This window comes from Mandrillus leucophaeus, unplaced genomic scaffold, assembly GCF_000951045.1.
Source record: "Mandrillus leucophaeus isolate KB7577 unplaced genomic scaffold, Mleu.le_1.0 Scaffold266, whole genome shotgun sequence".
NCBI lineage: Eukaryota > Metazoa > Chordata > Mammalia > Primates > Cercopithecidae > Mandrillus > Mandrillus leucophaeus.
This window is the reverse complement of record NW_012102765.1, coordinates 2010065-2028778: the sequence shown is the minus strand read 5'-3', so window position 1 is coordinate 2028778 and position 18714 is coordinate 2010065. Positions and strand designations below refer to the sequence as shown.

Sequence of the window (18714 nt, the reverse complement as noted above, 5' to 3'; positions counted from 1 at the left end):
TGAATCTACAAATTACCTTGGGCAGTATGGCCATTTTCACAATATTGATTCTTCCTATCCATGAGCATGGAATGTTCTTCCATTTGTTTGTGTCCTCTTTCACTGGCCATTAGAAAAATGCAAATCAAAACCACAATGAGATACCATCTCATGCCGGTTAGAATGGCGATCATTAAAAAGTCAGGAAACAACAGGTGCTGGAGAGGATGTGGAGAAACAGGAACACTTTTACACTGCTGGTGGGACTGTAAACTAGTTCAACCATTGTGGAAGACAATGTGGCGATTCCTCAAGGATCTAGAACTAGAAATGCCATTTGACCCAGCCATCCTATTACTGGGTATATACCCAAAGAATTATAAATCATGCTGCCATAAAGACACATGCACATGTATGTTTATTGTGGCACTATTCACAATAGCAAAAACTTGGAATCAACCCAAATGTTCATCAATGATAGACTGGATTAAGAAAATGTGGCACATATACATCATGGAATACTATGCAGCCATAAAAAAGGGATGAGTTCATGTTCTTTGTAGGGATGTGGATGAAGCTGGAAACCATCATTCTCAGCAAACTATCGCAAGGATAAAAAACCAAACACCGCACATTCTCACTCATAGGTGGGAACTGAACAATGAGAACACTTGGACACAGGAAGGGGAACATCACACACCAGGGCCCGTTGTGGGGCGGGGGGGTGGGGAGGGATAGCATTAGAAGATATACCTAATGTAAATGACGAATTAGTGGGTGCAGCACACCAACGTGGCACATGTATACATATGTAACAAACCTGCACGTTGTGCACATGTACCCTAGAACTTAAAGAGTGTGTGTGTGTGTGTGTATATATATATAAAGTATGTATGACCACACACACTGCAGTCTTTCCTGCTACAATTATGATTCTCAATGGAGAATAATGTCAGCACATCAAAGAAGTTGTATTATGGCCGGGTGGCACATGCCTGTAATCCCAGTGCTTTGGAAGGCTGAGGCAGGTGGGTCACCTGAGGTCAGGAGTTCAAGACCAGCCTGGCCAACATGGTGAAACACCATCTCTACTAAAAATACAAATATTAGCCAGGCATGGTGGCAAACACCTGTAATCCCAGCCACTTGGAAGTGTGAGGTAGGAGAATCACTTGAACTCAGGAGGAGGAGGTTGCAGTGAGCCGAGATCACGCGACTGCCCTCCAGCCTGGGCGACAAGAGCGAAACTCTGTCTCCAAAAAAAAAAAAAAGAAAGTTTTATTAATAAATCAAATTCACACCATTTTACTTTTTTGTATTGTAATTTAACAGCAACTGAATACAAAGTACATTAGATGAACTAAATGTAGAAAACCAGGAGAAATCGTGTTTTTCATGGCTCAGTTTAACCATGTCCTCTGGTTTGAAAGAGCTTAAAGAGTGTTACTCCCTGGTCTTTGTTCATTTTGTTCTTTTCTCCATAACTTAACAGTCTCAACTCTTTCTCATACCCCTATTCCATCAGGGCACCTTTGTCTTTTTTAGGTAAAATCTTTTACTTTTTAAATTTTTAAATTATCATTAAAACAACTTTTAAATGTTCAAAAAAAATAACATTTTATGGAGCAGAGAGAAAAGGATCTGCAAAATTAAAACACACTTTTCATACTAAGCATAGCTTTCCTGATACTAAAAGATTTTAAAAGTCCAATAGTGCTTACCCCTCCAGGTTTCAATTTTATGTTCCTCTAATTCATAAATCTGTACCTGCAAATAAAAGAATTCTTATTTATATATATATATATGTGACATAGAAAAAATATTTGGAAAATGAAACAAAACATAGCTTTCATAATAGCATTTTCAATTCACAATTAGAAAATGAGGTGGCCAGGTACGGTTGCTGATGCCTGTAATCTCAGCACTTTGGAAGACCAAGGTGGGCAGATCACCTGAGGTCAGGAGTTCAAGACCAGCCTGGTCAATATGGTGAGACCTCATCTGTACTAAAAATACAAAAATTAGCCAGGCGTAGTGGTGGGTGCCTGGAGTCCCAGCTACTCGGGAGGCTGAGGCAGGAGAATTGCCTGAACCCAGGAGGCAGAGGTTGCAGTGAGCCGAGATGGCACCACTGCACTCCAGCCTGGGCAACAGAATGAGACTCTCTCTCTTAAAAAAAAAAAAAAAGAAAAAGAAAATGAGGTGAGATATAGAGGAAAAAATGTATTTGCAAGTTTTTTGTTTTTTGTTTTTTTTTGAGACGGAGTCTTGCTCTGTCACCCAGGCTGGAGTGCAGTGGCACGATCTCCACTCACTGCAAGCTCTGCCTCCCGGGTTCACGCCATTCTCCTGCCTCACCCTCCCAAGTAGCTGGGACTACAGGCGCCCACCACCACGCCCAGCTAATTTTTGTATTTTTAGTAGAGACAGGGTTTCACTGTGTTAGCCAGGATGGTCTTGATCTCCTGATCTCGTGATCCGCCGGTCTCAGCCTCCCAGAGTGCTGGGATTACAGCTGTGAGCCACCATGCCCGGTCTTTTTTTTTGAGACAAAGTCTCACTCTGTCACCCAGGCTGGAGTACACAAGTGTGATCATGACTCACTGCAGTCTCAACCTCCCAGGCTTAAGTAATCCTCTCAACTCAGCCTCCTGAGTAGCTTGGACTACAGATGCACACCACCATGCCTGGCTAATTTTTGTGTGTGTGTGTGTGTATTTTTTTTTTTTTTTTGTAGAGATAGGGTTTCACCATGTTGCCCCACTGGTCTCAAACTCCTGGGCTCAAGTGATCTACCCTTCTTGGCTTCCCAAAGTACTGGGACAATAGGCGTGAGCCGTGCCTGGCCTGTATCTACAGATACTAGAAAAACTTTGGGCTGCATATTTAGATATAACTGCTTTGTGATTTTGATATCATAATCTACTGCTGAGATTTCTTCTATGGGATTTGCTGCATGTCATAGAAATCTATCTATTCAAAAATCATACTTGTGCTGATTTTGCTAGTTCAAAAGCAGAGGTATGACCATTATAAGGAAAGCCAGTATTCATTTGCATTGGTAATATTTAAGAAATAATAGATTCATGGGAAATAAATACAAGATATTTACAAAATCTTCAGTAAAACTTCCTAAGAGTATGGTTTTTTGGTTTGTTTTGTTTTTCGGAGACGTAGTCTCACTCTGTCATCCAGGCTGGAGTGCAGTGGCACGATCTTGGCTCGCTGCAACCTCCACCTCCAGGGTTCAAGTGATTCTTGTGCCTCAGCCTCCTGAATAGCTGGGATTACAGGTGCCCGCTGCCACACCCAGCTAATTTTTATATTTTTAGTAGAGACAGGGTTTCACTATGTTGGCCAGGTTGATCTCAAACTCCTGACCTCAAGTGATCCACTGGCCTCGGCCTCCCAAAGTGTTGGGATTATAGGCATGAGCCACTGTGCCCGGCAAGAACATGTTTTATGAAGAAACTCATTTTTGTATTTTATGTAAGAATTTAATTATTGGATAATATTGAGCATTACGCATAAAGCAGTATTAATTGAATTAACTTATACCTTTTAAGTACCCCAAACAGGACCAGTTAAATAGAGTATGCAATTCTGTCCTTCCTCCCACCCTCATGAACAAACAAACAGAAACTAAAAACACAAAACCAAGCAGGCCGAATCTCAGACACCACAAAGTTAGATGAAGGACAAAAGTGGTTTTGAAGCTACGCTCTTCCAGAACCACTGTACCAGGGACCAGAGAGTTCTGCTACTAAAATTAGCCAGTAGCTGTCTTTTCCTAATTAGCAGGAAAATGTCAAAACTGAATTTCATTTTAATGACTCATTTTATCTTCTTTAAAATCACAAAGTACATAGAATTCTTGTTCTGCAATTGCTGGGATAACTGAATTAAGCTCTACCACATCAATAGGCCTGAAGAGATAAGCAAAACGTACAGAACGTCTAGCTAACAAATAGAATTCTGCTAAGCCGAGGAATTCTGAAAGCTGAATAAAGAATCTATTTCCTTTTATTTTTCCTGAGAATCCCTTCTTTGAGTTTCATATATACGACTTACGGTAAAGATAGTTTTATACTTAAGTTCCCTGGACGTTATATATATTTGGAAAATCAACCACCACCAGCACTCCATACCAAAAAAGGAAAACCTGAAAACATTAAAAATCTTAAAATACACACATATACCTATACACATACATAGATATGTACAGCCCAACTACTGACATAGGAACTGGTGCCACTTACCATAGGCGATTTATAGTATCTATGTAGTATATTTATGAAATCTGTAATTGTTAGCATTCCTGGAACAAAGAATTATATGTTAAAAACAAAGCTATGAAAACATTTTAAAAAATTCCAAATGACAAATGAGCTTAGAATATATACTAGAAGAGCTTATAAAATACATTTTGAAGATATCAAGCAGAGTTTAATATATTATTTAAAACTATTGATGTGTTAATTGTGCATACCAAACTGGATATACAAATTTAGCTGAAATTAAACCTGACAGTAAGTACTATGGAACTAACCACAGAATTTGGAAATCGACGAGAGAAAACTTATTAATTGATACAAATTTGAAAAAAGAATTGCAGTTACATGTAAATAATTTTAAATACTTTAAGATAAAGTATTCCATAAGCTTGAGAAACGTGACAATTCTGGACACTTGGATTGTTTCCCAAGAAGCATTCTAAACACAATGGTTTTAACAAACAGTTGCCATGTACTGAGTGCTTTTGATGTGCTAGACACTAGGATGACAGGGATGAAAAAGACATGAACTTCTTCCCTGATGAAATTAAAACCTAGAAGCAGGTGTAACAATCATTTCAAAATCATGTGAAGAATACTAAGAGAGACAATAGCATTGTCTGCTGTGATTCATAAGATAAGTAACGATGGCATTTAGATAGCTGTAAGTTACACAACAGTTTTAATAGTATAACAATGGTCTGGCAGAGACATCAGTCATGTTTACAGCATCTAATTTGCCCTGCCAAAAAGGTGTGCACCAGCGAGATGAGTGTGAGGCCCAGGGATGCTGTATGCCATGTACGGCCCAAAGTGGGGTGGCTGGCTCACATCTGACTGTGGTGTCCTACGTGGGGTTTGTTCACTGGGCTGGTAAAGACATATAAGCTCTTCAGAGAGCCAAAAAGTTGCTAAATTAAAAGAAATTCAACAACAACAAAAGCTCCATAAAAGTTACAACAGTGTGTATTCTCAATGAGGAAGCAAAGAAAAACAGGACAACAGTGTTTGGACCTTACTAGCAGTTCCACCTTCTTACTCAGTATGTAAAAGCAAGGATTTGTGTGTGTGTGTGCGTGTGTGTGTCTGTTGTTGTTGTTGTTGTTGTTTTTTGACAGGGTCTCGTTCTGTCACCCAGGCTGGAGTACAGTGCAGTGATCATGGCCTCGATCTCCTGGGCTCAAGTGATCCTCCCACCTTGGCCTCCTGAGTAGCTAATTTTTGTATGTTTTTGTAGAGGTGAGGTCTTGCTATGTTGCCCAGGCTGGCCTCGAACTGCTGGGCTCAAGCGATCTCCCTGCCTTGGCCCCCCAAAGTGCTGAGATTATAGGCATGGGCCACTGCACCCTGCCAGCAAGAAAGTTCTTTAACTTGGAAACACGTTTACTAGGTCGAATTCCAAACTGGCATCTATTAAAATACTTCAGGCTTTCTGCTTTCAAGGTTTCCATTTTCGGTTTTCCTCAGGCCCAGACTGCTTACCTACAAAACTTTGTTTTTTACTCTCCCACAGTGGTGCTGCTCGGACACCGTTGGCTACCAAAGCAAAGAAGGCCTTTTTAACCTGAAGAAGAAGAGGAGAAACAAAACACACTTTCAAAGTCCAGGAAGAAAAATATGTTTGTTTTTTTTTTTTTTTTTTTAGACAAGGTTTCACGCTGTTGCCCAGGCTGGAGTACAGCGGCACGATCTTGGCTCACAGTAATCTCTGCTTCCTGAGTTTAATCAAATCTCTCACTTCCGGCTCCCGAGTAGCTGGGATTACAGGCATGCACCACCATGCCTGGCTAACTTTTGTATTTTTGGTAGAAACAGGGTTTCACCATGTTGGCCAGGCTCGTCTCGAACTCATGACCTCAAGTAATCCACCCACCTCGGCCTCCCAACGTGTTGGGATTACAGGCGTGAGCCACCGCACCTGGCCAGAAAAACACCCTTAACTAACACATTTGACCAAGTCTTACCAGTTATCTTCCACAGTAAGTTTTGTAAGTTTGATAAGCTAAAAATAACGGAATTTATTAACATTACACCTAAAGGCATACAGGGATGAGAAATTATTTTTGGAACTGAAATAATGCAATTAACTTCTATATTTTTCTTACTGTATCTGAGGACTCTTGTCTGCATAGATACTTCATATAATTAAAACCATACAAAAGAATTGAAATTCAGGGTCGAATATCTCTTATATACGGTTATTAATTCATCTGAAAACACTGAAATTGTATCAAATTACCTGAAATAAAAATTTTAGTTAATTTTCAGCTCAGTGCTGAAAATGATCCTGTAAATTCAGACAGCAAATAAGTACAGGGAAAATGTCCAACCTTATTAATAACCCAAGAAATGCAAATTAAAACAAAGTACCATTTGTAGATGCTAAATAAGCCAATATTTTAAAGCCGTAGCTCCTAATACAAGGGCTATTATAAAACCACTGGTAGCACCGAACATTGAGAAAACATTTTTTCTAACATAGCTTGTGTCAAGAATCACAAAAGTATTCATATTGCTTGAGCAACAGCTTTTTCTCTTTGAATTATTTTAGGAGTGGGATTCCTGAATCAACAATGTTCCATGTGACATTACTTCTAACCTTGAAAACTGAAAAAAAAATCCACCTCCCAAACAAAAGAAAACTTACCAAGTACTAGCATACTAATGAGAAAAAAAATCAAATAATTAACATAATTATGATGTTTTCATAACTATATCAAGAAAGGTCAATGACAATAAAAGTGTAACTGTAAAATTATACATTATGATACTTATAAAAATACGTGTTTAAATGGAAACAATGAGAAATGGGCAAAAAAAATTAAACTGATATATTAAGAAGCTGGGATGGTAAAATGTTTCTTTAAAAAAAGTGTTACACTACGGTATGGTATAGTTTTTTTTTTAACTAAAAGTAAATTATTCTCTTCTCACTCACTACTTAAAAAAAACTCTTGTTGTCCAGGCATGGTGGCCCACGCCTATAATCCTAGCACTTTGGGAAGCCACCTGAGATGGGCAGATCACCTGAGGCCAGGAATTTGAGACCAGCCTGGCCAACATGGTGAAACCTCATGTCCACTAAAAATACAAAAAGTAGCTGGGCATGGTGGTGCACACCTGTAATTCCAGCTACTCGGGAAGCTAGGACACAAGAATCACTTGAACCTGGGAGGTGGTGGCTGTAGTGAACCGAGATCATGCCACTGCACTCCAGCCTGAGTGACAGAGTGAGACTCTGTCTCAAACAAACAAACAAACAAAACAAACAAAACCTTTGTTAACTTAATAATGAAAATAATTGCAGGAACCTAGGGCAGATGACTTTAGGACTAATAACTTAGTACCTATTTATTCCCTTATTGTGATACACTTTGCCTTATATGGAACTACTCATGATGTATCTAGTTCACCTACACAAGAATATAAGGACTACTGGTGCATCAGGGGAGCTCATCGATTATTTCATGCATTTATTTTAATCCATCCAGCACTGAGTCCTGAATATAGCAGGGATTGTATATATTAGTCAAATGAACTACAAGAGAACGAAGATGGGGAAATGAGTAGAGCCAACCCAGTGATGTGGGAGAGCAACAGTAACTGAGCGGCATCCAGAAACTCATCAACTGTTTCTGAATCACACCTTTATCAAAAAGGCACAAATATACACTGTTTCTGTAACTAAATGGCATCCAGGAAAGGTGTGCCCATTTGAATGGTTTGCTATTTGTACCCTGGGCATCTCTGATCGTGGTCCTAGAATATATTATAGAAGAATATAGTGGAAAAGTCGCATGTAAATAGACTTTAAAACACACTGAATATCTAGTAAGTTTGCTAAACTGGTTGGAATAGAATGGGAACGGGGGCACCTTTTATGTTTTATTTGTATTTTATTTTTTTGGGGACGGGGTCTCACTTTGTCACCCAGGCTGGAGTATAGTGGTGTGACCTTGGCTCACTGTAGTCTCACTGCACCCTGCCCCCACCTGCCCCTGCCAGGCTCAAGTAATTCTCCCACCTCAGCCTTCCAAGAAGCTGGGACTGCAGGCACATGCCATCATGTCCAGATAATTTTTTCTTGTAAAGGCAGGATCTTGCTATGTTGCCCAGACTGGTCTCACACTCCTGGGCTTAAGTGATCCTCCTGCCTCGACCTCCCAAAGTGTTAGAATTACAGGCATGAGCCACTGCGCCTGGCCAGGGGCATCTTTTAAAAGCACAAATTGCTTACCGTTTCCTTCAAAATGACAGATTTAGCAGAGAAAATAAATGTTAAAAAACATTCATGAGGATCATTCATGAAACCCTAAGTAGCCATAGGTATTGAAAAGCTATTCCAGAAAGTTCCGAGTTTGGCATAATGAAATAGTTGAAAACAACTATACAAGTTGTACAAAAGCCAGGAAACACTATTTGAAGGCTCTGGAGGGCATCAACACAGGGAGGATTCTGGGAGCCACAATTCTTGAAAGAAAAGAAGGCTATGAACTGAGCACCACATTCATTCTGCAATTTTTCTGAGGGCTTTTCCCACATCATCTTCACACAGGTGAATTTCAACAAGAAGCTGAAATTTATCAAGAAGAATCAAACAAATCCCAGGTAAGAGAAACACAAAGAAAACCATAACTAAGCATGTCATAGACAAGATGCTAAAAACCAAAGGTAAAGGGAAAGTCAGCCAGAGGGAAAAAGACACATTCACTTTCAAAAGGGTAACAATCAGGCTGACAGCTGACTTTCCAGCAGAAACTGTGAAGGTCAGAAGACAACAGAAAGAAAACTTTAAGATGCTAAAAGAAAAAACCTGCCAAGCTAGGTTAGAGCATACATTCAGTGAACACATCCTTCAGAAAGGATTTGCAAAATAAGGTTTCTCGGATAAACAAAAACAGAGAAAATTGTCACCAACCAACCAGCATTAAGAAATACTTAAGGGAGGCCAGGCGCAGTGGCTCATGCCTGTAATCCCAGCACTTTGGGAGGCTGAGGCGGGTGGATCACTTGAGGTCAGGAGTTCAAGACCAGACTGGCCAACAGGTGAAAAAACCCCATCTATACCAAAAATACAAAAATTAGTCAGGTGCGGTAGTGAGCGCCTGTAATCCCAGCTACTCAGGAGGCTGAGGCGGGAGAATCGCTTCAACCCAGGAGGTGGAGGTTGCAATGAGCTGAGGCCATGCCACTGCACTCCAGCCTGGGTGACAGAGTAAGACTCCGTCTCAAAAAAATAAAAAGAAATACTTAAGGGAGTCCTTTGCACTGAAGGAAAGATTCTAGACCTGCACAGAACTGTAGGAGGGAACAAAGAGCACAGGAGAGGGCAGAGATGTAGGTAAACATAAATCAATACTGTGTAAAGCCAGAGTAATGATATCCTGTGGGATTCATAACTTATATAGAAGCAAAATATACAACAATAGCACATAGGGTAGGAGAGGATTTAACTTCTGTATACTTTTTTTGCATTGTTTGGGAGATGGTAAATTATTATTAAAAGATGGAGAGTAGTAAGTCAAAGATGCTACGTAATCTGTAAGATAGCCTCTGAAAGATTAACAAAAGAATGTATAACTAAGTTCACATGTTCTCATTCATTTGTGGGAGCTAAAAATTAAAACTGAGCTCATGGAGATAGAGAGTAGAATGATGATTACCACAGGCTGGGAAGGGTAGTAGGGGTGTGTGGGGGGGGCAGGAAGTAGGGACAGTTCGTGGATAAAAAATTATAGTCAGTATGAATACGATCTAGCATTTGATGGCACAACAGGGTGACTACAGTCAACAATTATTTATTGTACATTTAAAAATAACCAATAATTGGGGTGTATGTAATGTAAATAAATGATAAATGCTTGAGGTTATGGACACCCCATTTATCCTGATGTGATTATTACACATTGTACGCCTGTATCAAATTATTTCATGCACCCCTTAAGTATATACATACGATGTACCCACAAAAATGAAAAAAGAATGTATAACTAAAAAGCTAGCAGAGGAGAAAAATGGGTTAAACATAGTTTGTTAAATCGAGCGAAGAAGGAATAAAAGAACAAGTCAATAGAAAACATAAAAAACGCATAGCAAAATGGTAGACAAACCTAACTATAGCAGTAATTGCATGAAATGAAAATGGACTAAACAGTAATTAAATGCTATTCTAGGCATTTATTGTATGGTTTAATTGCAATTGTTAATATAGAAAGTAAATAAATGAACCTTGTATATGACCCAAGTCCTGGGATCCTATTAAGGACTGCCTTTCTCTAATAAGGGCGGACGAGTCCAATGGATCTAAACCACAGAAGAGACCATGTGAGAGCCAAACAAGAGGCCTTCCTTTAGTGGACACATTTCTAGAAGCTTCTGGAAGAGACTATTGTATCCAGTTTCAAGACATAAATGACTGAGCACAGTGGACATCTACAATCAAAAATCTCTGGTCAAATGATGTAGTAATTTAAAAAATCCAAGAATAAATATTGTTATTAGCTTAGTTTGTGAATATTTTGATATTTTGATATTTAATGTTTACACCTTGTACAAATGATCACATGTAGATCCAACAGATTTTAATGGACACTTTTACACTACAGTGAGCCTCATCACACCTCCAGCTTAAAAGAATGACACCAACAAAAGCAGGGGTTTAATTTTAACACTCAAATATGATGACTGTTACTTCAGACTCAGAAAAAAAATCCTGCTTCCCTATGATAAATTCTCAGACTAATCTGCTACGAAAACGTTTAGCCCCCCAAATGCTGCAGTTACTGTTTACAGTGAGGCCACTGTGAACAACACAAACAGGAAATAACTGCATAACACCAATTCTTAAGGTGGCAAATACATGTATGGAAACTATACGGGGTAATAATACGGATGTTAGAAACTGATCACGCATGCTGAACCAAGTTAATTCTGAGATGAAAGACACTGATGCTGCATGGTCAATGGCAAGGAGGGACGGAGGGAGGAATTAATTTCAGACAGTATCGGTCCAATAGACAGATCGATGTATGTATGTATGAATGACAGGGTCTCGCTCTGTTGCCCAGGCTGGAGCGCAGTGGCAGGAACATGGCTCAATGCAGTCTCAACCTCCTGGATTCAAGTGATTCTCCCGCCTCAGCCTCCTGAGTAGCTGAGACCACCGGTACACACCACCACAGCCAGCTTTTTATTTTGTTATTTTTTGTAGAGACAGGGTCCCGCTATGTTGCCTAGGCGGATCGTGAACTCAAGTGATCCCCCTGCTTCTGCCTACCAAAGTGCTGGGATTCCAGAGGCAAGCCACTTCACCCAGCCCAATGGCAAGGTTTCTAGAGAGAAAAGTCCCAGTGAAGCAGTAGTTCAAGGGCAAAGAGCATGTTAAGAATTTAATGTGAAAAGTGGTATCTCTTCTGCAACAGAAGGTAAAACAACCAGGGCTCACGGAAGTACATGGAGTGAATTAAGACGCCATCCCGCTGCTTGTCAACGAGCTAAGGTGCTACACCTACTGGACTTCAGCTTCTTGTTTTCCACATAAAATGCGTATCTCTACAGAACACGGACACTGCTTCATTTCTCAAACTGAAATCACATGCACAGCAGCTCACTTCATTTTCCTGATGGCCTCAAGCACCAAGGCTTTCCCACAGGCCCCTTCGCCCGCCAGCTGGGTGGTGTCCACTCAGTCACTTAACCCTCTGTGAGCCTCAACATTCTGTTATAAAATGGGGCTAATGGATATTTCCTCACAGGTGTAGGGTGTGGATTGAATGGACTAGTATTTGAAGATATTCAGTATAGTACTCAGCATTAACAGCCAAGAAGAACAAATGCTTAAAATTTCCACCCTATACTGACCAAACCAGAAGCCAACAGAAATTTATTTATTTTTTTTCATTTTGGAGACAGGGTCTTACTCTGTTGCCCAGGCTCGAGTATAGTGGTATGATCACGGCTCACTGCAGCCTCAACCTCATAGGCTCAAGTGATCCTTCTGCCTCAGCCTCCTGAGTAGCTGGGCTCACAGGCACATGCCACCATGCTTGGCTAATTTTTAAATCTTTTTGTAGATATGGGGTCTTGCCATGTGCCCAGGTTGGTCTCAAACTCTAGGCCTCAAGTGATCCTCCTGCTTCGGCCTCCCAAAGTGCTGGGATGAAAGATTTATTCTTTTAATTTCACCCACATACACCATTGACCTGTCTGCAGGTCACGGAGGAAGTCTCAGTTCCATCCTTCAAAGACCTCATATAATATTCCAAATGTACAAGACACTCATACAATGCATTAAAAAGCAGTGTCCTGGGCGAGCTCGTGAGGGGCCTGACACTTGTGGTTTTGCCGACCATCTTCGCAATAATGAAATCTTCTAAAACTTGACTTTAAGAACACATGCATGGAGCTGTTTATAAAGCAATTTAAAATTACACTTGGAAAATTCTCCATAATTACAGATGGCACAGGGTGTTCCAATTAACTAATAAACAGGATACAAAGAGGACTAATACAATCTGGTTCTAATTTGCAGGAAAAATCCTGTCAGGGGTCTTGAGTACCTTTGAAAATTTCTTTCCTTTTAACTGATATGCAATTTGCTCGAACTATGATTAATTTTAAAATTTACATTTTAATAGGATTTTCAAACAAGCAAATGTGATAATTAGATAAGAAAAGATGGGAAATAAAATTTTCATAGAGAGGTAAGTTTTTAGAATAGTGGGCAAGCCCGAGCTGCTCTAAGAGACTCTGGCAGTCTCTACCAAGGTGCATATCTGTGTTCCCAGAATGGGAAGCTGGTTCCTCTGATGCCTTACTGCTTTCTACACAGCTTCACGCTGATTTTCAGTAATTGATTGTGAAGCTTTTAAAATTAATGCTGATATCTACCGCATCAAGAAGGGTCCAGCTTCTGAAATATGGTCCTCGAGACTCTTCTCCGTCCAGGCCCAGGCCTCCCTTGCCAGCTGCATGACTCCTTCCTCCCTGAACTCATCTTCCGTGCCCCTCCATGCCCCAGTACTCCTTCAACTTCAGAGGAGCAGCTGTCCACCATCATCATGGAAGGACTGTTTTCTGGAGGAAATGAACTGCTCCAGAAAGAAAACACACAGATAGGAACATGTGGCCTCCAGTGAAAAAGACGGCTGGCTACTGCTCTTCAGTGAAGCCCACCAAGCAAGAAGCCCACGTGTGAACTTGGTGTGTCCATGCCAACTGTTAGCGGTCACTCTTAATTATGAATGAATGGGCAGCCATCTGACAGGGCCCTGAATGCTGAAGTCACACAAGTCCCAGTTTCATACAGATCTCACTAGAACGGTTAGGGGAAAAAAAATCTTCCAAAAAGTGGAACAGAAAGAAATGGAAAAGACGATGGGAAAAGAGTATTAAAGATCAACTCAGGGGGTCTCAGAGCTGCTCAATGAAGTTCCAGAGAAAAGCAAGCACTGGGAAGAAAACAATTGAGGAAAGAATGTAAGGAAGGCTAGGCACGGTGGCTTTGGGAGGCCGCAGTGCTGAGGATCGCTTGAGCCTCGGGGTTCAAGATCCATCAGGGCAACATAGCGAAACCCGGCTTCTACAAAAAATAAAATAATTAACTGAATGTGGTGGTGCACGCCTGTAGTCTCAGCTACTTGGGAGGCTGTGGCAGGAGGATCGCTTGAGCCCAGGAACTGGTGGCTGCAGTGGGCTGTGACTGCACTACCATACTCCAGCCTGGGTAACACAGTGAAACCCTATCTCTAAAATAAATAAATAAAAAATTTAAAAAAGAAACAATGCAAGGACTAGAGACCTGGATACTAAGAGCGTCAGGTTCCAGGGGGAAGTCACCTGCCTGGCACCATGAACTGACCACAAGACACATGATGATGGAATCTTAGGGTACCAGGTAGAAAGCGAGAGCCACAAAAGCTTCAAGGGGGAAAAATAAAATCACATATAAAGGTTGGGGATTTTAAAAAAACAACAGATTTCTCTTTATCAGCACTGGTAGCTAGAAGGAATGGAATGATATTAGTACCTTCCAAATTCTTAAAAATAATTTCTGTTATGGAATTCTAGATGTAGCGGTCTACAGGTTGAACGTAAGTGATATATAAAATTTCAAGTAATACATTCCCACGCATCTTTTCTTGGGAGGTTTTATGGACTCAGTGTATTTGGTTCAACGGCTCAACAGGTTGTTTCTGCGGAATATGACAAGAGTAAGTAAGGCACAGGAGCAGGAGACTATGTCTTTATTGTCAGTTTTTTGGTACCACTTGACAGACATTATTAATACTGCTTTGAAAAATTCTCAGTCACTAGTCTGCTCTGCTCCAGCACATTCCCGAGCCCCAGCCCATGTGTGGCAGGGGCTGCCATTCTCCCTCCCTGGTTCTCAGCCAGTTTTCATCTTTTCTAGAATATTCACATGCTCTCATTTCTTCTGTCCTTGATGCCATATCAAGTGATCCTATGTATAATTTTGCATACTGAGGAATCTTTCTGCATTTCCATTACTATCAGCTATCCCACCTGGTTTCAAGTCATCTGTAAATTAGATGATGCCATCAACAAAATCAATATTCAAGTCATCGTTCCAAAGCTGAAGAGCGTGGGGCACAAGAAAGCTCTGGCGTACCCCCAGTTTCTCAGCTGGGGCTCCCCAGAAGGCAGAGTGTATTTGGGAATGTGATGCCAGGGAGCAGAAGTACAGGAAGGGAGGAAGGAGACGGGTGGGTGGGTGAGTCAGTGCAGGACGCGTTCCTGAGCCGCCGCCGCGGGGCCCACTGATGCTGATGCCAGCGAGATCTTCCTAGGACTGCATGTAGCTGCTGGCTCCCGTCCTCCCCTGGTGGAGGAAGCTGGGGCACATGGCATGGTCCTGAGCTGAGGGCCGTCCCACTGTCCCTGCACAGAGTAGGGAGCACTGGACTATGAGGTGACGTGAATGGATTTGGAAATGGCACACGAGAGGCATCCAACACAATTAGAAACCTTACTCCAGGTTGATCGAGATTTAAACATTAATTGTTCACTTGGCTGCCAAGCTGCAGCTCTGCGTCTCATCCTCTGGGACCTCGTGCCAGGCTCTGCCAGCCTAGTCTAGCTGGAATCCAGATGTGCCTGTTGTGGCACGGCCATCTATGCAACAGCCACAAAAGAAAGGCAGGTGAATCTCCTGTAAATTTTGTTTTGGTCAATTCATGACAGATTGCATTCATTCATATATCTCAGCTGGGATTGATACTACATTCCCCAGCCTCTGCTTTTTGAGAAATCTATCTGCTCTTTCATCTCTGGCCTCCGAAATCAGATCTCTTCTCTGCAATTCCTCCAATACCACGAACATTAGGAATCTCCTTTGTAAGTTCCCTTTGATGCTAGAATGTGATTCATCTGGATCGAAATGAGACAGGGTTTGTGCTGACAGGTGCTCTCCACAACTATTGTGGGCTTTAGTTTCCTCGAATCACTATTACTTTACCTCTTCCACTTTGAAGATCATTTTCCTTGATAATGAACAAAGTATAATTTAAGCTGAACAGTTCTGTTTTCTCTTTGTTGACATCAGCAGCATCAGCCTGGAACAATAGGGCTGGGACTTCTCTTTCCTTCTTGCTTTTAAAATAATCAAGCGCCCCTTCCCTTTGTGCCTCTTAATTTTAACACTAAACTAGGATTGTCCTGGGCAGCTCCCTCCTATTCAAGCTCTCCTTTTACTTTACTTTTGATCATGTGCTCTGCATTCTATATTCTCTACTCATTCTTTGAGGTGGTTGGATCACTTGAGGTCAGGAGTTTGAGACCAGTCTGGCCAACATGGTGAAACCAAGCCTTTACTAAAAATACAAAAATTAGCTAGGTGCCTGCCTGTAATCCCAGCTACTCAGGAGGCTGAGGTGGGGAGAACTGCTTCAAGTGAGCCGAGATTGTGCCACTGCACTCCAGCCTGGGTGACAGAGCGAGAGTCTGTCTCAAAAAAAAAAAAAAAAAAAAAAAAAAAAAAAAAAAGTGCTTGGTAAACAGCCACTTATTTGGATACTTGCTTGGTTTTTATTGGCATTATTCAAAATCACAATGCCTGGAATAATGTAAGCAACAAAATGAAGTTGTTCTGGATTATAACCCAAAGAATAAAATAAATATCCATAAATCCATACTGAAATAAATGACTGAATAAATAAATAGATGGAGAAGAGACAAATCTCCCTTGCAGAAAAATCTCAACGAACTCACGTAGCTGCTCAGCTCTCACAGAGGTGAAGCGTCACTCCCCACTGGCTAAGTGTGGGCTGTAGGTAGTGACTTCCTTCTTGGGACTACAGCATGGAAAGGAGAAAGAAGAAGAAGAATCTCATGGTGGAAATTCCTGGCACACCTCAGCCAGGTAATGGAGAGTGGTAAGTCCCGCAGGCAGTAAGCACCCTGGAGATGGTGTGATGAAAAGGGCACTTTACCTGTCTCTGGCCTTCCTCCTCCAAAGCCACATTCCCAGTCTAATCATGATAAATCATGCAAATCTCAATAGAGGGCATTCTAGAAAATATCTGACCGACACTCCTCAAAACCATCAAGGTGTCAAACACAGGGAGCGTCTGTCTGAGAAGCTGTCTCACCTAAGGAGGCATGATGATGAGACATGATGGGGTAACCTAGATGGGATCCTCCAACAGAAATGGCATTATGTAAAAACTAAGGAAATCTGAAGAAAGCATGGACTTTAGCAAATAATCATGTATCAACACTGGTTCATTAACTGGGACAAATATAGACCCACACTAACGCAAGATGTCAAAATTAAACTGGATGTGGGGTATATGCAAACTCTCTGTACTAGCTTTGCCATGTTTCTGTAAATCTACAACTCTTATAAAATAAAACATTTGTTAAAAAAAATAAAGCTATCATTTGTAGAGTGTTACTAAAAGAAGTCACATTGCCACTGTGAGGAAAAGCCTAGATCGTTCCTAATGCTTCCCCCACCAATCCTAGGGTGTGAGAATTTCATTATGAAATTTTATTTATTTTTGGGCCTCTCATAATTCTTGAGGTGTCATCTTTTGGAATCACTAACTGATGTGGTTTGGCCGTGTCCCCACCCAAATCTCATCTTGAATTGAAGCTCCCATAATTCCCACGTGTGGTGGGAGGGACCCAGTGGGAGGTAACTGAATCATGGGGAAAGTCTTTCCCGTGCTGTTCCCACGATAGCAAGTCTCAAAAGATCTGATTTTTTTTTTTTTTAAAGACAGATTCTTGCTCTGTCACCCAGGCTGGTGTGCAGTGGTGCAGTCTTGGCTCACTGAAACCTCTGCCTTCTGGGTTCAAGCAATTCTCCTACCTCAGCCTCCCGAATAGCTGGGACCACAGGTACCCACCATCAAGCCCAGCTAATTTTCATATTTTTAGTAGAGACAGGGTTTTGCCGTGTTGGTCAGGCTGGTCTCAAACTCCTGGTCTCAAGTGATCCACCCACCTCGGCCTCCCAGAGTGCTGGGATTACAGGTGTGAGACACCACACCTAGCAATCTGATGGTTTTAGAAAGAGGAGTTCCCCTGCACAAGCTCGCTCTCTCTGCTTGCTGCCATCCATGTAAGACATGACTTGCTTCTTGCCTTCCACCTTGATTGTGAGGCCTCCCCAGTCACATGGAACTGTGAGTCCATTAAACCTCTTTTCCTTTATAAATTACCCAGTCTCAGGTATGTCTTTATTGGCAGCATGAAAACGGGCTAATACACTAACTGATGCCTATCTTTCTCTGAATTCCTGGGCTTGTCTGGAAGGGAATGGGATGTCCCCCCTTTCTACTGTGCCAGTCATTAAGTTACTGTCTCTTGGCTCCATGTCCACCCCTCTAACTTGGCTCCGTGATGCTGGGACTTTGTAGGCCCTGTTTCGGTGTTGCCAGCTGGCTCTATTTCAGGCTCTGACAATAAAGGAGTCTAGGGAGGGATTCAAAGCCGGAGCAGGAGGAAGCTTGCTCCTCCCGTCAGCGGCCAGCAGGGTTCCTGTCTGCCTGCAGCTCCCGTGAGTTCCACCCAGGCAATGCCTTACCTGGGCACTGTAGGAGCAGCAGCTGAATACAGTTTGTTGTTTTCCCATTTTGTGCGAAATGAGCTTCCTCAAGCCCCCCACTCAGAGACATAAGCACCAGCTAGAAGGCACATGCCAGGATGCCCTCTCCTCCATGACACTGTAGAGTACATCAGACTCAGCATCATGGTAAAATGTGGGTCACTGAGCCTCATCTCCCCATTTCAGATTCGGGTCTGAGATTGGGTCCGATGAGCTGTGTTTTTATAAGTTCCAGTTGATGCTGAGCTACTGGTCTGGGAACCAGACTTCGAGAACACTGCCTTAGAGGTCTTTATTTATCCTTTCAGTTACAAGTTAACTTAGATCCAGTTAACATTTGCTTATGTTCTTTTTCTGTTTAAATAACTGGTGTGGCTTCTGTCTCCTGAC

The 18714-nt window shown here is 41.6% G+C and overlaps 1 protein-coding gene across 2 annotated transcripts in view; it reads right to left on the bottom strand.

The window, feature by feature from the left end:
* The window catches only part of PRKAG2 (protein kinase, AMP-activated, gamma 2 non-catalytic subunit), a 340427-nt gene that overhangs the window by 16894 nt on the left and 304819 nt on the right, over positions 1-18714 (bottom strand). For both annotated transcript variants that reach the window (XM_011984322.1, XM_011984323.1), the window contains 3 exons: positions 5736-5817; positions 4239-4297; positions 1701-1746 (listed from right to left, as the gene is read on the bottom strand). In XM_011984322.1, the coding sequence (XP_011839712.1) occupies positions 1701-1746; positions 4239-4297; positions 5736-5817 (187 nt within the window). The remainder of the gene's footprint in view (positions 1-1700; positions 1747-4238; positions 4298-5735; positions 5818-18714) is intronic.